The sequence below is a fragment of the Protobothrops mucrosquamatus genome, unplaced genomic scaffold, assembly GCF_001527695.2.
Source record: "Protobothrops mucrosquamatus isolate PMUCROS unplaced genomic scaffold, P.Mucros_1.0 scaffold363, whole genome shotgun sequence".
Classification (NCBI taxonomy): Eukaryota; Metazoa; Chordata; class Lepidosauria; order Squamata; family Viperidae; genus Protobothrops; species Protobothrops mucrosquamatus.
In genome coordinates this window covers 212,347-239,283 of record NW_015386697.1, presented here as the reverse complement: position 1 = coordinate 239,283, position 26,937 = coordinate 212,347, and the positions used below count along the sequence as shown (strand labels likewise).

General features: G+C 38.7%; 1 protein-coding gene across 2 annotated transcripts in view; it reads left to right on the top strand.

The window, feature by feature from the left end:
- DENND5B (DENN domain containing 5B) overlaps positions 1–26,937 on the top strand; it is a 119,183-nt gene that overhangs the window by 53,432 nt on the left and 38,814 nt on the right. The window contains exons 2-6 of one of the 2 annotated variants that reach the window (XM_029284073.1): positions 4,882–4,947; positions 10,745–10,854; positions 15,646–16,312; positions 20,260–20,447; positions 24,592–25,128. In XM_029284073.1, coding sequence (XP_029139906.1) covers positions 4,882–4,947; positions 10,745–10,854; positions 15,646–16,312; positions 20,260–20,447; positions 24,592–25,128 — 1,568 coding nt within the window. The remainder of the gene's footprint in view (positions 1–4,881; positions 4,948–10,744; positions 10,855–15,645; positions 16,313–20,259; positions 20,448–24,591; positions 25,129–26,937) is intronic. The other variant, XM_015815665.1, reaches the window with a different exon arrangement.

The window sequence follows — 26,937 nt, the reverse complement described above, 5'->3', positions numbered from 1 at the left end:
AAAACAGTTGCTTTTACTGTCCTTTTACATTATTTACCTTATAAGTGGTAATAATATTAATAAAAAAAAGTTCTGAGCTACCCTTATTTTGCTTCAAAGTTCTTTATTTGAAATTTAAGTTTTTTTCCTGAAATTTCCCTCTTAAAATGAAGGTGCGTGTTATACGCCTGTGCGTGTTATACGCCGATAAATACGGTACCTGATTACCAGTGGCTGTAGACAAAATAGCAGAGCATATTAGAAACACTCTCGCATTAGTGACTTAAAAGCAAATGTGCTAAAAATAATGTTCTAATCAAGCCATATTTCTTGCAGGCCTGGAAGATTCAGAAGGGATCATTACAGTCTATTATGGTGTATGATTTATCCATAATGCTAAGTGGTAAATCATGGCTGGATTCATGAATTGTGCTTAACCAAAGCGGGCAAACCATAGATTGGCTTAGCGTGTTTTACAGATTTTGTATCCCGGGATGTGGAATGGGATATATATTATATACCCATGTTAATGGCATATATATTAGTGGCAAAGTATATTCGTCTAGAAACATGAAATATAAATACACAAATATAGAAATAAAATATGCCTTGCACACTGAAGTTTTTTAATTCTAGGTCCTTGGAGTTCCAGGTAGGTGTAAAAAAGGTCAGACTGGAAATTTTGGATAGCTACTATCACAGCTATGAAAACAAGTAGTCTGATCTGATATGAAGAAGCTGCCAATGCTATTTTCTAGGATAAGATTGTAATAATACTATTTTTTTTAAAAAAATGTGTGAGGTACACAACTAATATACAAAGTCTAAGTATTTATAACTAAGCATGGTGTACAACCAATGGAATCCTTTACTAGCAATCTTTGCTTAGAAAGCATGGCTGCCATTTAGCCTAAAGAAAAATCTGTCTTGGCTCCATGTACATTTGACATGTAAAAAAAGAGAGCCTTGAGGCTAAAAGTATATTATACTCTCTTCCAGAATTAGAATTCTGAAAATGTCAGTTCTGAACTAGCTTTCAGCCAGCATTCAAAATGCACAGGGTTATGCGTGGCTGAAGTCAATATGCTTGTATATGTGCATGAATGAAGTGGAACAATTGGAAATCATGCATATGATTTGCACTGTAATGGAGCTTTTGGTTCCCTAGGGCAAAACACAATTTACACAGTTTCCCAATTTCTCTGCCACAATAATGTGCTTAGATAGCTGCTACTATGAATACCATGAAATGTTGAAATCATAGGTCTTTTATCTCTTTGGGGAATTGCTTCTATTTGTTAAGGTTGCTTTCATGTGAATGCTGTCTACAGATGTGCTGGTCTTTGAATGTGCAGCTGTAAAGCTAAGAAAACAGACGGGCGCTAACTCAGTTGAGATTGAGGTTGGCTTAATTGTCTCTGATGAATTTTATTTTTAACATAGCATTCTTGTGATCAAGCAAATTTAAAGATTACAGAAGACATTTATCCATACACGTGTAAATGCATATTGCCTGACAAAAAGGGATAACCTGCCAATCATCTCCTCTAACACCTTCAATAAAACCGAGAACTTAAGGCTTAATGAAGGATCCGTAGTTGAAAATATTTGGGACTCTTGTTCCTCAAGGAGTATTTGCAGGTCTCAACTGAGAATGTCTCAGTTCTGTGTAAAAGCTAATCAGAATAGAAGGAGTTGCATTAATGAGATCTCTGAGGCCCATAAACTGTTTTTGTCTTGTAGTACCAGCGTGATACCCTCTGCAGTGCAGGTTTATTGTGCTGCATTTTTAACCATCTATCTTTGCCTTTGGTTAGTTGGCTTGTTTAAAATATATGGATAGAAAATGGCACTGTTACTTTATTAGGCTGGCTTCAGCTAATGATGACATTATAAATTGACATTTTTGAGCTAGAAAAACCCTCCCTGAAAATGCCTTTTTTTTGAGGATTTGTGCCTTTCAATGAAGGATATAGGCCTTTGTGGGAGATATACATCTATCTGTCTTTACAGCTGCCTACAATATCTGAGAAGTTTCGTGAAGGGAAATTCACTAGAGGTAGCTTTGTTTTGGCTAGATTCTGGCTAAATCCACTAGAGGTAGCTCATATTGGCTAAGTTTCTTGCATTGCACCAATTCATAATTGCTTGGATTTGAGTCAGTGTGGTATATAAACCTAACCATTGTGGTTGGTAAACATGGTATTAGGTGTTAAAAACCCATCAGGACTTGTTCAATAAACCATGGGTAAAGCAAACCCAGACTAAGTATGATAAATCAGCTGCCGATTATCTTCTTTCAAACTATATGAATTAAACTGCATTCTCTGTTAAAATTGTGTTAATACTTTACACAGGAGAGGCAAAATGCTCTCTGGAAGATGTTAATGTAGATTAAAGTTGACAGTCTTTAGTTTTAGCTGTGTTGTCAATTAGCCTGGTAGCTTAAAAAGGTAGATGTTCTTCTGGGATTAAAAGGTAGGTTGAAAAATGAGTATTCACATTTAGGAAAGAAAACTTATAACCTTTCCTCCGTTCCTCCTTTCCTTCCAAACGTATAAATTGCTTTGAAGTCTTGGAAGAAAAAATATGTTTTACAGGTACATCATATAAATAAGCAATTTTGTTCCTTTTTCATTCCTCCTTTGTTCTAGTTGCTATTCAGAATTGTAATCAAGTATTTACTTTGCATTATATTATTATTTCCATTGCATCTTCTGAGTGTATGATATCGTTCTGACATTTACCAACACCATTTTATTTTCTAAAATTTAGTTGTTGCAAAGGTGTGCAGATTCTTCGTCCTCTATGTTTATTCAGGGCACTATAGCTGCTTCTGGGTCAAAATCATACTTATTTATACTTACTAATTTCAAATTTTAGTGTGAACCTCTGTTCTTTTTGCTAAACATTTTTAATAAAAATAAAGGCTGAGGATACATTGGAACTAAAATCCGGATATGGCAGGGGAAAGCAGATGTGATTAAAGCAAAAAGGAGGAGGATTAATATGTCAGATCTGTCCAGAGCTGTTTGTGTATGTGTGTAATATTTTGTACTTCACACTCTAAACCTACCAGGTCCTGGGGAAACCTTACCTTTTTTAAAATCATGATTTTAACCAATTCCATCCAGCCTTAAAAACACAAAGCTTTCATTTTTACCTGCCAAAATGTTTCCCATGGCATTATGAGTAGGCTTTTTTGTTGTTTTTAATAAATACTTAAATCATCTTTTGTTGTTATTTACTTTAACATTACATCTCCTGGGCCAGTTCAGACGATGGCATTGCCAACTACAACAAAACCAGCTGCCAAAGATAGGGATGTGAGATTGATGCTTTTGCTTTCTAAACACATGTGCAAATAATTTCCAGAACACTGGCTGCTGATGATCATCTTTGCCAGAATGAAATAGGCTGGTTAACGCTACCTTCTGTCATCTAACAATTTTCCTTTCCCAATCAGGGCTCAGAGAAACTGTTTTTGAGAAAGTTGTAATTTTCAGAAATTTCTCCTATATTCCTTGACTTATAGTGGAGAAGCTCACTGCTTCCTTATTCCATTTCTTAATAATACCCTTTCCCCAATCTTGTGTGTCTTCCTGATTTCTTGACTGACAGCTCCTATCATTCCCAGCCTGTACCCATGTTGACTGGAGTTGATGAGAGTTGTAGACAAGTAAAGTAGACAGAGAGCATCAGGTTGGGGAAGTTGCTTCAGGTTGGAGGGTCCCAAGGACACCTGTGTCTTCCCTGAAAATGGTCCCTGAATTGTAAATTTCAGTGTGATGTCAGAAGAAATAATTGAAGATATGAAGAGTAATAATTTTAACTGTGTTTAATTGGTTTAACATTAATTAAATGAAATTAAATGTTTCCTGACTTTCTCAGCTTGTTGATACATAATACCGTACACTAAAAAGCCAGGTACCTCCCAGCCACATCAAGGTAGTGTTCCCCTGTCATTATACCCCACATGACTGTCATTATACCCCACATGACCAATCAACAAACAAATAAAAAAATGGATTCCAGTGTTTGATAGATCTTCCAGTTTACATCAAACATGGTGGCTTTACACCCTACAGCAGGGAATGCCAAGCTACCATGAAGAACTGAATGGAAATAACTGGCCTCAACCTAATTATAGTTGGATGTAATTTTTTTGTGCAATACATATATATAGATGCTCACTTGAAGGAGTGATATTGGAATTGGCCCTTGAGATCTTCCACTGCCATCTGCCTGACATGGGTAAAACATAAGCCATTTGGAACAATCCCCGGTTTGTGGACTGGCAGCGGGCTGCAGCTTTCCAGAAATTGGGCAGGATGTAGGCAGCACACGAAACCACGCCCCCTCCGGTCCATGAAAAAAGCCTCTTTCCAAGGAACCGGTCCCTGGTGGCCAAAAGGTTGGGGGCTGCCGGCCTAAAGAATTCCAAATTTCTAGAAGTTTCTGGAATTGCTCTTTTCATCTCACTAAAGATTTCCTGGAGAATTCTTGGGTAGACTAAAGAACTTTTTATGAGCTCTGAAGAAGCACATTGGAGTATCTGTTCTAGCTTCATTGGGAAGTTAGAACAGATAGCTGTACTTAAGCCATTTGAAGGTGATTTGAATGTATTGCACAAGCATGAATCTTGATCAGTCACCCTTAATCATATGAAATGCCATATCCAAGTTAAATTTTCCTTTCCCATCAACAGAGACTCAAATGGCACCTAGGTTATTAAATGTGTTTGCACATGTCACTAACATTCATTGTCCTGTCTCTTTTTCATAACCAGCGGTAGAAATACTACTGCTAATTTCATTATCCATGTTTCTTTCTTTTTCAAAAATTATGCAATTTCCGTTCATTTTGTTCATACATACTTTTTGTTTCTGTTATGTTATGTAGTCTTATACCAGTGGCTAGAAGCCGACCGCCATGGCAGGAATTCAGATACTGCAAAAAGAACATCAGGTAAAAATAAACATTAAAAAAATGGGGGATTGCTAATTTTAACTACAGGCTTTCAGTATCCATTTCCATCTTTTCATTAAATTCTATTCATTGATTATTTACTTTAATTATTTTAATCAGCAGTTATCATCTTTTTCCTGGGGAGATCTAAATTAGTAAACTAACTGCCATGTGCTTTTTGTTCCCTTCCTTACCAGTTCTAAATACATACACACATTTTGGTTTTGCTCAGGGATTTTTGTTGTTAATGGTTTGCTTAATAATGGTCTATGGAAGCCACAATTGGCTGATTCCCCATACCAGGCCCAACTATAAACCCAAATCATAGTGCTTGTGATTTAACACTTTAAGCCAAACCCCAGTAAACCATATTTTAGCTGATATGAACCTATCTAATGTTAGAATTATGTGTTTTATTTTGTCACATTTGGGAGTTTTCATCTGGGCTGCTGATATTCTCAAGCCTGAAAGCTACAAAACGAAATCTCATTTTGCATTGATGGCAGTTGTATAGAAATCTCCAAGTCTACCATTTGCACTTCATAAAAGGAAGATAGCAAACATGTGGCGTTATTTATTAAAATATTTAAAACTTGCCTTTGGGCTAGCAGATTCCACTTCCACTCCCAATACTAAAAACATAGCATCCCCGTTATTATTATTTTTTAAAAAGTCCCTATAAAGGGTAATTAGTAGCAATAATCACCATACAAAGTGGAAAAGAAACTGATCAGATAATGAAATGCTCTTTAAAAAGGGCTTTACTGGGCAATCATTAGAAACAATGGACTAGTTCTGAACACAGGGAATGTTGAATGAGGATTATGTAAGGAGCATGTCAAACAAGAAGTTTTTATTTGTGTTGCCAACAAAGGCTGGACTTAAGGCTGGGCTCAAGATCTTGGTTGCAAAGCTCTAGATGTCTTCCAGATAGCAACCAAGAGGTACAGTAAATGTTAACTGTTTGCTTGCTTACTATGTTATTTGTGGTTAACTGGAGTTTTGCAGCCCAGATCTGTTGCTCCATTCAGGCTAAATGATCAAGTGAAAAGCTTTATGAAGTAATTCAGAAGTGAGGCCTGGAAAGTAGGCGTTTGTTTCTACAGCCTTAATAACAAAGAATTCTTAACATTAAAGAACTCGGTTTACAGCAGCAGTCCTCAATCTTTCTGGCTTCAGGGCCTGATTTTGCACGCAACCTAGATCCTGCGCATGCACAGATGAAGTTGGACAGTCCAACCTATCAAAAACAGTACTGTAAAATGATTGGGGGCTGCTGCTCTAGTCTAGGGCACAATTTCTCCATCATTGAACCAAGAGATGATAGCAAGTGATCACTTCCATAGATTAAAAACCCTTGAAAAATCAATTCATTGCAAGTACAGATCCCATAACAACCATAATTACAAAATAGAATAGAGAATGAGCGCTTCTTTTCAAACCACTCTTCATGCATGATGGGAAGGAGATTAATTTTTCTTTACCTAGTTTGTACAAACTATAGCTTATTCACAAAAGAAATCTGGAACCCAAGTTAGATCATGGAATGAATTCCTGGTTTAAGAACAAATGTAATCATACTTTGCTATCTTTGGATGGAAAAGTAAAGTATGGGTTACTTCAGCCTCCAAGCTGAAGCTTTTAGTCTTTTCTCCTTATATGTGAAAAGGGAATACTTACACCTATAAGTTACTGTTGCTCATTCTTGTAATAACCAATAATGGTATGTTGTACCTAAATGTAGCTTAATATGCTTTTATACAACCCCTCCCCAAATGTAAGAAATGAAAGGCCAACTCCACCGAGAATAAGCAGAATCACTAAGATTTGTCTGTCATGACATACAAATGAAATAGTTTTCTTATTAAAAAAAAAGCCAGGGATATTTTTACACCAGTGGCAGATTGCATTTGCACAAAATTTGTGACTAACTTTAATCCTAAATGAGTGGGCTGAGAAGAGTTTTGTGTTTTTAATCAGCTCCTTCTTTCTGTGGTGGTACTAATCTTAGCCCTTACTGATTCAGCTTTTTCAGAACAAACTTTTTAAGTCTTTCCTTTTGTGAGTAACATTGTTTAAAATGTTTAGGATATGACATGTTTAGGAGTATGATTGGAGCCTAAGAGGAAGAGAGCAGAAGTCTTTGTTTTACCCTTGCTAGTCCCTTGGGGCTATTGGAAAACATTGGTCAGTATTAGCGTTACCACTTTTAAAGTTTTTTTTTCCCTGAAATGGATTTGTGAAAGCAGCTACGGCTATAGTTAACTATCTTTCACATCATAGAAAATAATAGTAAATGGAAGCCTCTGCCAGATACTTTTTACTCAGCAGAACTACTGGGAACCAATGCTAACTGAGCAATATGTGTAACTAGACAACAGAAAAAGGATGAATGTGTGAAGGATTGCTTTTCTTTCTTCCTTGTGATGCAGCTACTAATAGCTATGAGAAACCAGCCATCTACAAGAGAATTGGCGGGGGAGAGAGAGGAAAGGATTCCATCCCAACTCTGTGATGAGAATGTATGCATGAAGGAATGAAGTAAAGGATGTATTTATCCATATGAGCCTTGAGCCAACATGGGTTGTGTTGTGTAAATCTGCCCATCAACTTTTAGGTGACCCTAGCCCACAGGTCGGCAACCTGCAGCTCCAGAGCCGCAAGTGGCTCTTTGAGCCTTCGCCTGTGGCTCCCAGCCTCCTCTGCCATTTGCAGAGAGACAGAGAAAAGAAACAGAGAGAGGCACTTGCGCTTCCCTGCTTCTCTCTCTGTCTCTCTCTCTGTCTCTGTGTGTGTGTGTGTGTGTGTGCGTAAAAAAGAGAGTAGACTCACAGTGTTCTCCTACAAGCTGAAAAGCTTTTTGGGCGGTGCTCCTCCTTTTGCTGCGTCTCTGCAGGAAGCAGGAAGGGCAGGAGAGAGCTAGCTAGCCCAGCGATGCTGGCTCAGGAATTCTGGGAGTTGAAGTCCATGAGTCATAAAAGAGCCCAGGTTGCCTACCCTTGAGCTTGTTGGAGAACAGCTTGAAGCCAGCTTGTCAGGTAAGCAGAAGATGGGAGTGAGGGGGGGGAGAGAAAGAGAGCGAGAGAGAGAAAAGAGAGAGAGAAAGAGAGTGGGGGAAGAGGACTGGCAGATCAAGGGGGGAGAGGGGGAGGGAGGGAGGGAGGCAGAGAGAGACACAGAGAGAGACCCTTTTGACATCTAAAATGAAGATAACACTGCATATATCCTTTTTTACCTTTATGAGAGGTGTGTGTATATATGTATATGTATATCATAAAGGTAAAAAAGGATATATGCAGTGTTATCTTCATTTTAGATATCAAAAGGGTTTTGCGGCTCCCAGTGTTTTGTTTTCGGTAGGAAACAGGTCCAAGTGGCTTTTTGAGTGTTTTGGGTTGCCTACCCCTGCCCTAGCCCATACGTGAACAAAAATGCTGGTGATTATAAGGAAGGCCACTGAATTGTTGTTCTGAGCTACTTGGAGGAAAATTAAATAAATGCATTATTTTAGAATTTAATAAAGTAATTCTTGCACCATTTGATTTAGCATCCAAGTCAGTATAGCAAAAGTGCTGCTAAATTTAGCCCCTACTGAATTTGATTTGTCTGGAGAATATCATCAAACACAGAGAGAGTTCTATCTACCTTCCTGGAAAGGGTGACGGAACTAAATTTATTGAGGACATGCTAAAATGTTATGTGCATGACTGAAAGTAATGAACAGCTGAAAAAAAGAAAAGCATGAATTTGATAAATATGTCTGCAAGTACAAGTATTAAACAGGCACATTTAACAGGATATTTAATTTTTTCTGTGTAAAGTCTCTGAAATAACTTTAATTGCACCATATATATTTAGCAAAAGACCAATTTCTATGTATTAAGTATCCTGTGTAATTCCAAGACACTATGGGCAATTGAGATTAAAGTTAGGATGAAATTAATACAATTATATTATAATAATATTAATAAAGTCCTAAATGAGTGGGAAAGAGAGTCAATTTGGTCTAGTGGTTTAGATCTAGGCTGGAGACCGGAAGACTGCCAGTTCTAGTCCTGCCTTAAGCATGAAAGCCAGATGAGTGCGTTTGACATTCAGTTGATCTGAAAAAGTGAAGCTGCCCTGCGGAGGCTGGGGGGGGTATGAGGAATACCCGCTAGGGAGTGGGGGAAATCCTAAATAAACCCTGCAGGGAGCAGGGAATGGAACACTAGGGAGGAAAAACAAATCCTAAATAATTGGAAAGGGGATTAATCTAGCTGTTGGTTTATTGCCTGCTGTGAAGAGCATCTGAAAAAAGAAATCCAGTTGTTGGTTTTCTGTCTGCTACTGAAGATCCAGCTGAGAATGTGCAGCTACCAGTAATGATTCATTGACGATAAGCAGAGAATTCTCAAATTTCCTTTCTTCTTCTGCTCCTACAATTTTTACATGTTTGCTGATAATGTGGAACATAGTCGAGATATGCAATCTTTTTTTTTTTTTTTTGCACTGTGTAGAATTGTGTCAGGCTATTCAGACTGTACAACTGTAGTTCATGCTGCATTTTCAAACACTGCGATGTTTAAAATTCTCTATTGTTCAGGTTCAGGTTCTGTGATTTCAGGAAGAATGCATTATCTTGTGAATACATATGACTTTCTACATATAACCTACAATGCCAGATCCATCCATCCATCCATCCATCCATCCATCTATCATCTATCTATCTATCTATCTATCTATCTATCTATCTATCTATCTATCTATCTATCTATCTATCTATCTATCTATCTATCATTAATTTTTTAAAGTCAGTGAAATAAAAATGAAAAGAATATTACATAGATAGCATAACAGTAGAATACAGTAATAGAAATAAGGAAGTGTTGATCTTCTAGACAGTCATTCCAGGCAGCATAAAACTGATTTAGAGTCTACACTGGGGACAAGCATTAGCCTTTCAAACTTCGTACTGACACTCTTATCTGGCTCAGACCCACCATTTATTTTTAACTATGCAAACTGTGTAATTTACAGTTACTATCCACCCTGGGACAATATTTATGAAGCATTGCTATTTTATCTATTACTTTATTAACTACAGATAGTCCTTGACTTGCAATCATTCATTTAGTGATCATTTAGAGTTATAAAAACACTGAAAAAAGTGATTTACAATCAGTCCTCACACTTATGACTATTGCAGTATCCCCAAGGTCACGTGACAGAATTTAGGCACCTGGCAACTGACATGTATTTATGACTGTTGCAATGTCCCAGGGTCATGTGGTTGCCATTTGTGGCCTTCCCAATTGGCTTCCAATAAGCAAAGTCAATGGGGTAGGCCAGATTCATTTAACAACTGCATGATTCACTTGAGAACCACAATGATTTGCTTAACAGCCATGGCAAAAAGGTTGTAAAATTGGGTGCAACTCACTTAAAACTGTCCTCCTTAGCAATGGAAATTCTGGTCCCAACTGTGGTCCTAAGTTGAAGACTACCTATAGTTATGACTTCATTTTTTTTAAATAGCTGATGCTGTCAATATTATTTTTTAAATTTAAAAATATATCTCCTTAAACTTACATTAAGAAGAATCACTTCATCGAGTGGGATGAATATGGTATGCCTCTCTTTAATGATGGGTTATTCCTTTCCCCAAAAATTTCAGGTAAGTTTTTTAAAAATAAACATAGCAGTATATTCTCTTTTTTTCTGTGGCCTCTTTAACCAGGGGATGAGCAAACTTGGAGCTTTCTTTGAAAATAGTTCATTGACGTGGTGATGATTGTTGCTTCTTAATCTATTGCAGGAGAAAATTTTGACCAGAGTCCCTTGAGAAGAACTTTCAAGTCAAAAGTCTTGGCTCACTATCCCCAAAATATAGAATGGAACCCCTTTGATCAAGATGCCGTCAATATGGTATGTAGAGAAATGTCTTCTAAAGGAGTTTCACATCCTACTCCTCACCTACTGTGCCAAAGCCTGCTTTTCTTACATGTTTCAGTTCTCCTCTCTTTTCATTTCAGGTGAATAGGGCATTTTGACTTAGTGAGGAGGATTAACCCACGTTTCTCTATTCACACAAAGATTGGGCTGTTATCAAATGTGTGAAGTCAATACTGGATCCACACTTAATTGTAAATTATAATATTTGTTTAGCCTGACCTGTGACTCAGGCTATCCTCATAAACCATGGTTTATAGATCAGCGTTGGGGGCAAGGCCACCTTGTTGAGGCTTAGCCAACCAACTGATCGAAACTGACATACCACAATATGTGAATTCAGTCCCTGTGTCATCTTCAGCCTGAAGAGGACTTAGAAAATACGTTCATACAGCTAAATAAAACTAAAGTGAAAGTACTTTCTAAGTCCTCCCTCCTTAAGTCTTTATTTTCTAGGTTTTCTAGTCTTTTCCTTCAGTAGGTCAATATTTTTACATTTGTCTTAAGGCTCATTACTTATAGCAAGTCTACCATTGCGTAATACAGGGGTGTCAAACACACCATGTCACTTGACATGTCGCAATGTATTGCGACTTTTTCCCCTGGAGTGGGCGCGGTTTCGGCATGACGCATCTGGCAGTTTAATACCCCTGGTCTAATAGAAAAATTTTGAACATTTACTTCTCCATGTTACAACAATAGATTAAATATCCCTATGTTTCTATTTCATAATAAAAATATTCCTTACAGTATAGCTTCTCATAATATCTGATTACACACTAAAAGAATTGTGAATTCTTTAATAAGATACAGGTAGCCCTAATAACTGTAATTGAGCCCACAAGTTTAATTGTAAGACACGACGGTCATAAAGTGGGTCACCGTATGACCATGCCTGATTTTATGACCTTTTTGTGTCATTAAGTGAATATGTCAATTGTAAAATAAGTGCTGCTATCAGGCAAAAAAGATCAGTCCACAGGTCCAATTAAACTGACATTGCTACTCATAGCCTATACACAGGAATCTTCTTGACTAACGGTTAGAACCTGCTTGGGATTAGGTATGGTTGAATGAAATTCAAGGAGGGTTGGACTTAGCTCACTTGTGGCTATGTAGAGATTCTAGGCTGATACCTCTTTAAACTCTGCCACCAGGTTCTGCCACTCCTTCCCCTAGATCTGCAGTTGCTAAGAGAGCTCATTGTTTGCTATGGAGTGTTTTTTGCTGGAAACCAGAAATAAACAATAGTTTCTGGCAAAAATCACAGTCACATTTCTGTGGAACACTGCAACCAGCCATAAATGTGGAATGGTGGCTGAGCCCCCAAAATGCAGTCACATGACTGCAGAGGTGGTGGTTATGGTGGTAGGTGTGGTAGGCTTCAAAGCCTTAAATTTGGATCGTAAGTAGCTTTTTCAGGGCCCATCATAACTTTGAGTGGTCCCTAAGTGACCGGTCATAATTTGAGGACTGCTTGTATATGCATTTATGAGGAGTAACCTAATGTGCACCAAGACGCCATCAGACTACTGAAGCCTTCATATTCTTATTAACTTTTAAAGAAATTGTGACGATTTGCTAAATACCTGTGATGACTCCCCCAGATGCTTCTCCGGATACCTCTCTAGATGTCAGTTCGGGGGAGGATGAACCAGTTATTGGTGGTTCCGAGCAGCCATCTATGTGGTAGTTGGCTGAAGCACAGCTGCAGCAGATCAGTCCTGAGGCTCCAGATGGGGAAAGCATGCAGCCGTAGCAGTTCAGTGAGGAGGAAGAGGAACTGCCTTCTGCACCTGATCCAAGAACATGTAGGGCAGAGAAAAGGCAGGAGCAGAGAAGGTCAGCCAGATTATTTGTGAGGAGAAAGCCTCGCCCTTCTTGATGGGCTGCACCAGAAGCTGGCTATTTAACACAGCAGACAGATGGAGGCAATGTTCCCTAACTGTGTGTTTTCTGGTAGTTGTGATTCCTGCCTTGCTTTGGATTGATACCTTGCTTTGACTTGGATCGTGCCTTGGAAACTCTGAATTTTTCTGGCCACATGAACTCTCTTGTGTTATAGATTTAAATTTGCCTGGTGGATTTATTTTGATTGAGAAACTTTCAAGTCACTTGTGGACTCTTTGGCCATTGCTCTGTGGACTAGCATTGGTCTGCTTGTGGCGGGTCTTAATAGGACAGTTCTCGGGTTTTGATGAAGGGAATTGCTAGAGAGTATTAATAAACTCACTAAACCACAGTTATGTCTGTGTGTGTGTGAGTGAGCGGAACAGCACAATACCAGAATTCTTATTTTTTCTTCCTGTACTCAAGTTTTGTAATGTTGTAATATGGAGGTTGAATGGTGGAAATAAGCCTTGTTGAACATGAACAGTTTTTTTTAATATTAAGTGCAGAGAAATGTTGCTCATTTTTTTCAGAATTAATGTTGCCATTACCTTGTATTTTTGTCTGCTTTTTATATTAGTGAATGATTTTTTTGCAGGAAAATGTTCAAATATTTTTAGGTTAATCTAGAGAAGCCTTCTGTTGTTACTAGATGCTAATTAAACTGCAGATGGCAAAACATTAATAGAAGTTGTTTAATGGAAATTAGCTAATGGAAGGGGGAGCAATACTCTGTTTTTCTACAGAGTTACACAGTTGTGCCACACATGTTTAAACTGCTTTTTTGCATATAGTGATGGCTGTTTCTTGATCTTTGATTGGGCAAAGTGCTTAAGTGAGTCCCTGTGGCATTATGGGAAATTGTCAGGGAGTAAAACTGGTAATTCTATAAGCACTTGAGCATGATGTTTTAAAAATAGGTTTTGTTCAATTATTGAAAACATTCATACACACACAGGTGCATTCTTCAAGTTATATAGAGAATTAGATCTAAAGCCATTAGCTTGGAAACTGGCTGGTTCCATACATTATAGTCTAATTAAGAGCAGATGTCAAAATGTCTGTGTGCTGCATCCTTGGTCTTCTTTTCTTGACTTTTTCTAATTGATAAAAGTCTGTCCTTCAGATGGTGGCAAAGGTAACATCTCCCAATTGATCAATTCTCAGATCTATACAAACTGTTTTCATTTGAGTGGTTTCATATTTTGTCAAAAAGCTCCAAGCAATTGAATAATTAGAGTGGAAGAAGGGCTTCAGATCTCACTTGGTGTCTTCCCATTTGATGGAACCAACCCATATGTTCTTGAGGAAAAAAATGGCAATGACATATGACAGAATGTTCAAATTTCTGTTGTTACCCTCCAATCCTGCCACTCCTTCCAGCAGCATTGAGTGTGATCCAATCTGGGTTGCTTTTGGACTTGTGCTGAAGCCCATCCTCAGGGAACTTTTTTCTTACCAGCATATCAGACAGAATTCTGGTGTGAGAGAAGTTCCCTGAGGATGGACTTCAGCATGAGTCCGAAAGCTCAGAAGACTAAACTTCTAGTCCTGGTGACTGGGATACGTATCTTTGCCTTTATTCCTGAGAATTGAGCATGCTCATTTTTCTCAATTGGGGGTTTGTTGGGTTTCCCATTGTGGTTATTTTGAGATTGTTCCAGATTTGCTGATAATTCCTCTTGTATATGTCTGGTATCATTTTGGCTACTAATGATGAGCATCCAGTGGGTCAGTGTATGCATGTGTGAACAGTCTTGTCAATCATACAAAAGTGGGCAGCACAATCACCAAAACAGTTTCATGAGTCTTCCAGGCATATGGCAGCTTTAGTACTTGATGGTGAGATGTTGCTGTATTGGTGCTAACAAAATTCATGAAGATCTCCTTTCAGACACTTTAACAAGTACATTGGAAAAATTGTACTGAACTCATGCTTCACTTTCCTTATCTTTTCCTCTTTTCTCATGAAATATTTCCAGGAGATTGCTTTTCAAGAGAGTTTTATACAGATTAGTGCATTTGTATAACAATGAACTGGATTCCTTTTAGCTACAGTGTTTAGACATACATTTTTAATTGATATACAAAATATTTGCTACTATTAAATTATATGGCTGTGGCTATACTTTTAGCCTTAATGCTGAATATATAATTGACATGCATGTAATATTCACACCCTTTTAAATTTTATATAATGCACATTACTTGCTAAGGAAATAGGCTTTTTGTTAACTGCTTTCTTGAGAACTCCATAGCTAATGCACAAGGTTATAAATTAATTTTAAGAGCTGTGGCAAATTCCATCGCTACACAATTATGCAAAACCAGTGGAGCTTGAGGCTGGGAAATATAACTTTTTAAGAATGTTGTTTTTAATTAAATGTTAAGAAAGTGGGGGTTTTTTTCATCCTGTGTGTCTTGTTAATAAGCATTATTTGCTTTATAATATAACTATGCATAGGTTAAAACATTGGGCTTGCCAACCAAAAGGTTGGCAGTTCGAGACCCAAGTACCGAATGACGGGATGAGCTCTTGTTCCTGCCCCAGCTCCTGCCAACCTAGCAGCTCAAAAGCATACAAATGCGAGTAGATAAATAGGTACCACTTCAATGGGAAGGTAACAGCTTTCCGTGCCCCTTCGGCATATAATCATGTTGGCCACCTGACCATGGAAGCATCTTCTGACAACACTGACCCCCTCAGTGAGGAAACGGAGATGAACACACCCTCTAAAGTTGAACACAACTGGACAGGGACAACCTTTACCTTTATAGATTTTACAGTATAGGTATGCCCATAATACAATAAAGGAATGCCCATAATAGATGTTACGATGCAGCTGACAAGTGTATTTTCCTCTTCTCTTCCCACAGCTATGCATGCCCAAAGGGCTATCCTTCAGGACTCAGTCTGACCAGAGAGATCCCCAGTTCCATTCATTCATTATTACTCGGGAAGATGGATCCCGCACCTATGGATTTGTACTCACATTTTTTGAGGAGGTCACGAGCAAGCAGATCTGTGCAGCCATGCAAACGCTTTATCAGATGCACAACGCGGAGCAATGCAACAGCGTCTGTGCCTCGTCGTCATGCAGCATGGACTCGCTGGCCAGTAGTCTGGATGAAGGAGATTCCACATCCCTGGCCAAAATGCAGCGCTGCAACTCATACGACATCAACAGGGACACGCTCTACGTTTCCAAGTGTATATGTGTCATTGCTCCATTGCCTTTCATGCAAGCCTGCAAGAAATTCCTCATCCAACTTTACAAAGCGGTCACTTCTCAACAACCCCCACCTTTGCCTCTGGAAAGCTACATACATAACATTCTTTACGAAGTACCCCTTCCGCCCCCAGGAAGGTCACTCAAATTCTATGGGGTTTATGAGCCTATAGTCTGCCAGAGACCAGGGCCAAACGAACTCCCCTTGTCTGATTATGCTCTCCGGGAAGCCTTTGAGCTGCTGGGCTTGGAGAACCTCATTCAAGTGTTTACATGTGTCCTGCTAGAAATGCAGATTCTTCTTTATTCTCAAGGTAAGTGGACTTCTCCTAATGTGACTGTGATTTTGACTTTTCTTGTCTTCCAAAATACTGACACCACCAGATATCATTTTGTGACAGTGTGGCTTTTAACACCACAATAAAGGGTGTTTTCATAAAAAGGAAAACGTGTTTTGCTGTTTTGTTGGGTGGAGGAGGATGTGTCTATGGTTTCTAAAAGTTATCTCCTGTCTAGAAAACAAGCAAATCTAGTAAATAAATAAATACTGATGACTAGTGATAAATGTTGTCTCCCTTTTCTATGTATATAGATATTTCCATAGCACACCGGCTAACCTAGCATCATTTGCCTAGAACCTTTTAGAGACCGAGTGCCCAAAAACTGGCCCCACCCCCGCTCCACCCCCTGCCCCGCCCCCATTCTGCCCCTCCATCCCCCGTCCCGCCTGCCCACAGGACCACTCGCTGCCTCCAGGGCCCGCCGCAGATCGCCCAGACAGCCCAGCAGCGTTATGGCGGTGACACCCTCTGCCTGTATCCTGCAGCATCAACTGCATGATGGGGTGTGAGGGCAGAGTCTTGTCTACGCTGCCCGGCTGCCATGTCTTTGGCTGTGCTGCTCCATGTGGGCCACGCTTGGGGGCAACTCTCCTTCAGGGGGGCTGCTGGAGGGGAGGGGGTCACGGGGGCAGGCAAGGCTGGGGCAACGGCACGTGTGCCCACAGAGAGGGCTCCGAGTGCCGCCTCTGGCACCCGTGGCATAGGTTCGCCACCACTGGCCTAGCACCTAGCACTTAGAGTTATATACCTCTTCATTGTGTTTTACAGCCATCTCTAAGCGGTTTACAGAGTCAGCATATTTTCCCCAACAATCTGGGGTCCTCATTTTACCAACTTCAGAAGGGTGGAAGGCTGAGTCAACCTTGAGCCAGTCAGGATCAAACTCCAGACTGTGGGCAGAATTTGTCTGCAGTACTGCATTCTAACCACTGCACCACCAGGGTTCTTTATAGTGCCATATAAGAAGATAGACAAACAGACAGGGAATCTATCAACAGAATGATAAGTGGATAAAGGGAGGGAAAGTTTGAACTGCCTACCATATGCCACCCACAAAGGTTTTTTGGCTAGGAAGGGATATATGAATAAGATTTATTAATAATGGGTCACTCCTGACTACAAAAGTTACAACTGCCCCTTCCCCCTGTGCAAGGTTGCAAAAGAAATAAATTTGAAATCATCTGACAGATTCTTTGAAAACTTACAATATTACCTGCAGGCACAAGCTAAAGACAGGACATTGACACCGAAGGCAGTAACCATCTTCCAAGAAAGCTATGATTGTCCAGAAGATAGGAAAATGCTTATTAATTGATAAGATCAAGGATTTATGCTCCAATGTTTTTCTGGTTTTAAATAGCTTTGTGGAGACACCTTACTTATTTTGAAAGCAATTATCCCTGACAGTGATTAGCTTCTTTAAAATAATTTTAAATGTGGAGGTTTTCTTGTACCAACAAAGAATGTAATGAAATTTGGTGGATGGAGAAGGAATAGATATTTCAATAGTTTCAGAATAGTACTGTTTTGAGACTGATAATGCAGCTTCCTAGAGAGCAGTAATAGAATATGATTCCCACAAGATTGAGGTCAGAGAAGGATAAATTGAATTGTTAGTTCTGCATATACATCGAATGTAAGCTATTCTACAAATAATCTAAAGAAGAATGTAGATTTTTCTAATCTTTTATTTTTAAGCCTGTCAGCCCTCCAGCTAAACCAGCCAGGAAACACTGCCATAGGAGCTAATGCTAGTTTATTGTAAAGCTACATGAACAAAATCTTGAAAGTCTGAAGGTGCAAATATTCTGCCTTTAACAGCTTGGTCTGTTAGGGTGGGCCCTAGCTAACTTTCTTTTTCTGATCCTTAAGCCACTGGGGGTTCCTCTATCTCTTGTCTAATGGTTCTCTTCCTTGCACCCCTCAAGGTCACTCACAGATAACATTACAAAGCCCTTCTCTGCCCAAGAGCATTTAATAAAGTTTGGAAGCAGAGCTTCCAAAGCAGTTTACTCAAACAAGAGAATATATCTATAAAATAGGATAAGCTTGCCAGAAGATTTCACTGCCCCACCCCCCCAAATACATTAAACATCGTCAAATAACAGCAGCAACAAAAAACAATATTGCTTTTGGCCTGGTATTTTTCTCTTCCAAGAGCCTTCTGAAATTTTTTGGAGTTCCTGTCTTGATGGAAATGAGGGGAACAGGGAACTTATGGCCATTGCAGAAGCCAGTGCCCTGCTTTGAAGAACTGAGGTTCTGCAAAACAAGCAGATTGGATTTTTGTCCCGGATCACACTAGCAAAAGGTGTCTGAAAGCAAATATGGCTGCCTCCTCCTCCTCCTCCTCCTCCTCCTCCTCCTCCTCTTCCTCCATAATGATGATTAGCATAGGATAGTCTTCCCCAATCTGGTTGCCTCTATATTTGTAGCTCCTAGAAACCCTAGTCCACAAACCCATAGGCCAGTCTTTTTCAACCTTGGCAACTTTAAGATATGTAGATTTCAACTCTCAGAATTCCCCAGCCAGCCATGAGTTGAAATCAATATATCTTAAAGCTGCTGAGAAACACTTGAGATGCATAAAAGTGAGAAGGTTGATTTAGGATACTGTACTTTGGTTTGGTGACTGACTGATAGGCTCATTGAAACTGGAGTGTAAATCCATTATACTTAATGGAGAACCATGGGAGAAATGCGTTTTTACACTAGCTCACACAGCGAGCAGGAAAGAATAAATGACACTCCTGTGTATTGTCAGTGAGAACATTACAAACTTTGGTTTCATTATTAATGTGCCTCAAATGGCTGAGATAATCAAAATAGCTTTCTTGTTTTTTGCAAAAGTTTATTTTGCCTGGCTTTTACTGTTCTTGGGAAGGATTAATTAGGTCGGAATTTAAAAAAATTGTGGGTTTCTAGGATCCCCTTTCCTTGCCATTTAAATTTGAATTCCTGCATGAATGCTCATCAAACGGTTTTTTTTTTTCTGTGCTGGAATCTTGGTAATGTACTCTGATGTAGAAAAGGCATAAACATGGAAAACATACAGTACTTGAGAAATAGAGTACCGGTAGTTGTTTTTTTCCTCATTAATGTTTCCCCAGCAGAGAGATAATGGGAAGTCATATAGCTAATGATTTGTGATATTTACAGTACGTGCATCTCAGATTGAACTGATCTGTATTTTCTGAGGTCATACTTTATAGAGACATTCATATCAAAATCAGTTGTTGGAATAATATTTAAATTATCTCTTTCTCAAGCACCCATTTTGAACATTTTTGTTAAATATTCTACTAGTTTTATTTGGAACCGGACACATAGACCATTATGTTAAAGGTCTGGTGCTCATCTTGTTGTTATTTGTCTTGTTTAACACATCTATATTTTTTCCATGGGTTGTACAGTACTTGAGCTTAAACTGTGAGAATTGTGTGTTCATTAATCAAAAGGCACATTACTGCTGTAACTATTTTAAGTTTCAGAACGTGGTGCTGTTAATACCAGTGACTGGTAGTTCTTTGAACTTCAATTTGCCATGATCAATTGGAATAAAATGCTGGCAAAATACTTGAGAAGAGAGTACTTTATGGAAATGTGTTTAAAATACATCCTAAGGATTAACCTCTGTATTAAAATTGTCATTCTGTCTTAAAGTGAATTTACATGCTGTCTAAACATTTCATAGCTTGCTTTGAATGGCAGTTCTAGAGTTAATAATTTAATCCATTTTAAACAGGGAGGGAGTTAACCTATTGCACAGTAAATCAAGTCAATAAATGCCTATTACAACGTGTATCCTGTGGATTTAAAAATTGCTTTGCAGTTGCCATCTGCTGGGCATTGAAATGTATGTGGGATATTGAAAGTAACAGGATTTTAAAGACAATTCTGTTTTGGGTTTCTTTGTTTAGACTATCAGCGTCTGATGACGGTTGCAGAAGGGATTACCACCCTGCTATTCCCATTCCAGTGGCAACATGTGTATGTCCCCATCCTTCCAGCCTCACTCTTACATTTCCTGGATGCTCCTGTACCTTACTTGATGGGCCTCCAATCCAAAGAGGGAACAGATCGTTCTAAGCTGGAACTTCCTCAAGAGGTAAATGTTGCTTGCAGCCTTCATGGCTTGGGACCGGATTATCTGAAGGACCATATAAGCCACATCCACTTGACCCATTAGAGCAGGAAAGCAAGGAATGTTGCAGATCCCATCTCCTAAAGAGGTACATCTGATAAGACCTAGAAGAAGGGCCTTTTCCACGTTGGCTCCTTTCCTGTGGAATAACATCCCCACAGAGATTAGTCTGGGACCCACTTTGACACAATTGTGTAAGACCCGGAAGACTTGGTTCTGTCAACGGGCCTGGGAACTCAGAGTGAAATGGACCCCATCAAGTGGCTCATTTGATTGCGTGTTGTCGCCAGAGGGTGCGGGGTTATTATTTTTTATTCTTTTTTACTGGGTTTTTACTGTTAGTAATCCACCTTGAGTCCCTGAGAGTGAATGGATGGCCATATCAAACTTTCAAATAAATAAATTAACAGCAGTATTTCCCGTGCAATGTTTGGGTGAGACTTGTTGGGTGTTATGATTGTTTACATTGATGTGAGATGGAAATTCAAATATATCTTGTGAAAGCAGAACAGTCAAGTGTCAATATTTAGACCCAGGCACTGTAATTAAAATATCTCCTCACTTCACATCCCCAGGCAGACACACAAGAAGGTAAGTAAGAAAATTTATTGCTGGGAAATAAAAGGCCAAATGTACAAAGACATCTTAACAGTACCCTGTGGTCTTGTCCTCTATGTATTGTTAATCTTTAGGTTTAAAATCCTGGGCCTCTTTGGCTTCAGTTTTCCGAGCTTTGGAGGTTTTTGCCATCTTTCTGCTTATAAAATGATATTCTGGCATAACAATCAGGGATTCCCACTTCATCAGCTTCAATTCTTACAGTAGGTCAATTCTTATGCATGTGCTTTGGAAGGTGCAAGAAAATGAATGGAGCATGTTAAAGCAGGTTTGGCATTTCCTAGAATCACGGAGTTAACTAAAGAAAGCAGTTGCTTGGTCTGCTAAAAAGATGCATCCATTTTAAGGTGTTGGAAAAAGGTGCTACATACACAGATGAAACTCAGCATACTACGCAGCTCTAGTAAATATTTTATGCTACAATGAACTTGCTCCTCTTTGAGAGTTGGGAGGAAATGACAGAAGGACTTGCTGTATATTCAGATAAAGGTTTCAATGGAATCTGCATAAGTTTAGCATAGTTTACAGTTTATTCTCCCCTTCTTTTTTTCCTCCATCTGCCAAGCTGAAAAAGAGGTCAGAGATGCTTGCTTTTGATTAGTTTTTTTTTAACCAGCATATGCAAATTCTGCTTTATTTTCCTTCTCCTATGATTTCTTCTTGATCTTCAATTTCCGGTTTGCTTGGAAGAGACCATTCAAGTTTGTGGGCTTGCAAATCACAATAAACAAATCATGGAATGTACTTCTGTGGTTTGTTTATCAGCCAATTTAGGTTTTTAGAAACAATTGTGTCTGCTTGTAAATAAAGGGCTATAGAAAATAAATGTTTGGTTCTAGTATTTGCTCTGAACATTGGAAGTTGGGTTAAGGATTACAACCTCTGTCTTAAGGAATTATTTGGACTTTAATTTGCAAATCTTTGCAGTTATTGATTTTTGCAGGATCCAATCTGAGTCTGGGATCAGAGTTTTAGTCTTCCAAGTTTTTGGACTCGTACTGGAGCCCATCCTCAGGGAACTTCTTTCCTGTCCAGACTATTCTGGACCTGGTGGACAAATCAGATTTGATCCTACATTGTTATGCTGGGACATGTATATTTGCCTTAATTTGTTATTAATTTTTATTGAAGCTGTTTTTATTGATAAAGTTGGAAGGGAACATTATTATTATTATTATTATTATTATTATTATTATTATTATTATTATTATTATTATTATATATGAGGCATATCAGGGAAAGAAACTGGAGACTACATTTAATAGTGGGCCTTTTAAAGCAACTTTCCAGTCTTTAATGTAGGAATGCCAGGGAGCATTAGTTCAATTCTACCTTCTTTTTCTTGCTTAAGACCAGATGCTACTTCAGGGGCTAAATATAAAACCACTTGTGCATTCTGGATAAAATTCTAACAGCTGGTCTTCAGACATTCTTCAGGTTGCTACTCAGCCATCATATTGTTATGGGATGCTTTTAGAAGAGATGATCTCTTCAGATTTTCTCCCGGTTCAAATCTCATTCCGCACTTTTAGAATATTAAGTAGTGTTTAACAAGCCTTTTAAATGAACTCTTGATAGATGGTAGTCTATTTGAACTGAAAGAGGAGAAAGAATCACAATACTGCAGATAATTTTACTAGTGCACTTGCAAACGGATTGCCTTTCCCTAGCCAAAATAAGTATGTTAATCCTAGAGAAATCAATTCTACATATAGCCTATCAAAAATAACTTTGGAATGCTGGAGTTAGAATTATGATGATGCTTGATGATGTGTTTTAAAAGTATTTTTCAACATTTGAACATCGTGATTAATGAAATGTTGGCCTTTAGTTCAAACTATAATCCTTTCCTTATTAGAAGCATGTTCTCAAAAGTGGAGTTCTTTAGCATAACAATGAAACATCCATTCAAAGGCTAAAAAGAATCAGTTGTCATTGCCTTTATAAATATGTAGGTTTTATGCTGCCCTTTTTCAGATATGCTTCAGATTTAAATATGAGGGCTTGGCTTTTGGGGGAAATAAACTTGCTTCAACAGTCAGTTCACTTAAAACAGGCAAATCTTGTAGTGAGTCACAGTGAGTTCAGCCTAAAACACGGGTGTCAAACTCAATCACGTCACGTGACGTATCATGAGGTAGTGTGACATTTTTTGCCTTTGGGGAGCCGGAGTGGGCGTGGCCTGTACATGATGCATCCGGCCCGTGGGCCGCCAGTTTGACACCCCTGGCCTAAAAGAAATAATTAGTCTTTTCCATAGCATCCCTCTGTATCTGGGCTTTCACTGGTTTTATCAAAGTTCTTAATATAGTTCACTCTTCAATCCCCTACAGAGATTTACACTTCAGAGAATACATTCAACTATCATGGCGATAGTTGGTTTTATTGTCAAGCAACACCTTAGGCAGGAAACTTTGGATTTTACTAGCAAAAAGCAAAGATTTCCTTTATACCGTACTTACAAACTGTACATGACCAAAGGGTATTGGGCTAAATTGAGTCTGTCAGCAGAATAGCCCACCATTGGTTCCAATGAATTTTAAAAAGCTTGAAAATATTTAATTTTACATGTCCCCCAAGGATTTTCTAATAAACGTCGTCCTTCCTGTGTTCCAGGTATTTTTGCTAATTTGGGAGTAATTTAATTATGGTTTAGCTTTCTGCTTTTCCTGCTGAAAGAGAGTGCTTGCTTTATTTTTTAAATGCCCTTTCAGTTTGTATCCCAAATTGGCAAGTACATAATACAAAATAAATAAATACATAAATACATAATCACTATAAAAAAACAGTGATGAGAACAAAAATAAAAAACAATAGCAGGCACAGATCTTACCTTAGTTTGTAGGAACAGAAAAGGTAAAGCTCCTATAGATATTGAAATGTGGGGCAATTCTTCCAATTTTGTGGGTGATTAAGATATACAAGCAAAGGAGATTTGCTGAGGATGGTGGTCTGATCACTCACATAACCTTCTGGTTTATTTAGAAATGAGAACTGCTTGTCCCGTGGCACTTGTGGGTTATTCAGTGTCACATGTGAACTAGAGACTTTGACTTGTTCTTGGCTTCTGATACCAGCTTGTTTAGAGAAGAACAAGCCAGACCTCCTGGTTAGTTGTACATCTTAAATGAATCATGGTGAATAACGGGTTTATTTAGCTGCTTCAAGCATAATGACTGACATACTATTTATCCTTGAAAAGCTAACATTACAATACTGGATTTACAATACTGGATAACTGATATCTTCAGAGCCATACACTAATGTCTGTACTTAGCATACAAACCCTGAAAGGTATTCCTTTTGTTCGTTTTTGTGTTTTTGAAATGATCCTCTAAGGTAAACGTATGTTGAATTTACTAATAGTATTTGCTTATCTGAACAAGAGGATTTCATTCTGAATCCTTATATCTACATATTCTTTTCTCAGTTCAAACTTATAAGAAATAAATCTCCTCTGTTGCAAAAATGGTTTGTTCTTCTTTTCCAGGCCAACCTCTGTTTTGTGGATATTGACAATCACTTCATTGAGTTACCAGAAGAGCTTCCTCAATTTCCCAATAAGCTGAATTTCATCCAGGAAATTTCAGAAATTCTCCTTCAGTTTGGGATTCCTCTTGAGGGTCGTCATCATTGTAGCGAGAGTGCAGCCAAGTTAAAAAATCTTGTCCTTTATGACTTGGCCAACGACAAAAAGAACGGGAATGTGCCCAGCAACACCATTAACATGTATGAGTTCCTCAAAGGCAACGAGACAATCGCCCGCCTCCATGCTTTGGCAAAGAGGACAGGAGTGGCAGTAGACAAAATGGCTATCACTGCTTCTTTGGCAGAAAAAGGAACAGATGTTAAACTCCACTGTGACGAACAGGAACTGAAGGACTACAAGCTGAATGTCCAGCTCCGGGAGGTTTTTGCCAACCGCTTCACCCAGATGTTTTCCGATTATGAGGCTTTTGTCATTCAAGCGGCACAGGACAGGGAATCCTGGCTGACCAACAGGGAACAGATGCAAAATTTTGACAAAGTAAAAGAAGCCAAATGCTTTTTCTTCTTAAGCCAGAGGTACAGAACGATGGCGCCTTTATGACTTGTGGACTTCAACTCCCAGAATTCCTGAGCCAGCCATGAATTCTGCGAGTTGAAGTCCACAAGTCATAAAAGGGCCATCGTTCCCCACCTCTGTTCTAAGCTAATTTAGCCTTTTATCTTTAGGATGCCCAAAGTTCACTGTTATCTTATATAATGCTATATTCAGACTTCCTCGAATTAAAAAGGGTTTCTAAGTCAGGTTGATACAGACCTTTGCTTTAAGATTTTAATTACAGATGTAGCACAGGTAGTCCTCGACTTACAACTTTTTCATTTAGCAACAGTTCATAGTTACAACAGCATCGAAAAAAGCGACTTTGACCTGTTCTTGCATGTATAACTGTTGCAGCAGCCCCACAGTCATGGGGATCAAAGTTTGGGTGCTTGGCAACTAGGATGTATTTATGATGGCTACAATGTCCTGGGGTCATGTGAACACCATTTACATTTACAACCTTCCCATCCAGTTTCTGACTAGCACAGCCAATGGGGATTCACTTAATGACCACACAATTCATTTAACAATTGCAATGATTCTCTTAACTGTAGCGCAAAAGTTGTAAAATTAGGCATGACCCTCTTAACAACTGCCTTACTTAACAGTAGAAATTCTCCTCCTAATTGTGGTCGTGCGCTACCTTTGTTGGTTGTTGGATACATGAATCAGATCATCCAAATAATGTGACTTTGTCTAAGCTAATTTCATGTTTTTAGTTTGCAAAAAGGTGAGAGGAACTACATTGGTGAAGAAATTCAATCACTTTTCTCTAAACCAAAGCTGATATTGGTTTTTCTCCCTTTGGAAATGTAGCATTAACATAAGACTGTTGTTCCTGGTTCCCTCCCCCTTTAAAAAAAAATATTCCTGAGTGGAAAGGCCAGTAGGATTTGCAAAGAGGTATAATTCTACCTATTTGCAGAAAATATTTTTATACAGTTTTCCTGTGATCTAGTTAAGGCCCTCTTTTGTTGAGGTGTTTATTTATCTCTGGGTATTTAGCTCCTAAGAAAGGAGCTGTCTCCACCTGTGTGCAGGTAGTCCTTGACTTACAACCACAATTGAGCCCAAAATTTATGTTGCTAAGTGAGAAATTTGTTAAGTGTGTCACACCCCATTTTATGACTTTTCTTGCCATATTTGTTAAGTGAATCATGGCAGTTGCTAAATTAGTAACACAGTCATTAAGTAAATCTGGCTTCCCCATTGACTTTGTCAGAAAATTGCAAAAGGTGATCACATGATCCCGGGATGCTGCAACAGTCATAAGTGTGAGAAATGGTCATAAGTCTTTTTTCAGTGCTGTTGTAACTTTGAACGGTCACTAAATGAATTGTTGTAAGTGGAGGACTACCTGTACTGCCCATGTTTGCAATCAGAGTGACAATAGGAACAAGTTCACATGCTCTCACCCAACTGTTTTTTGAGTGAGCTGAGTGGAGCATGCTTTCCCCATTATAGTCAAGCTCCTTACAACCCACCAAATAATAATATGATGATTGATGTGAACATAATTCACAAGGGAAATAACATGGAGAGATATCTCCTGGGCCTCATTTTCTTCCCTGAACTTTTTATGTGTTCCCCATTCCAGCTAATTGGTGCTGTGAAGAGTTAAAGCAGATACAGTGGTACCTTGATACTCAACTGCTTTGAAACTGATCGAATCTGGTACTCAACACATTTTGATGTGAAAATTTTATCCCGGTAATCATCGTTTGTTTGGTACTCAGCGTTTGTTTAGTA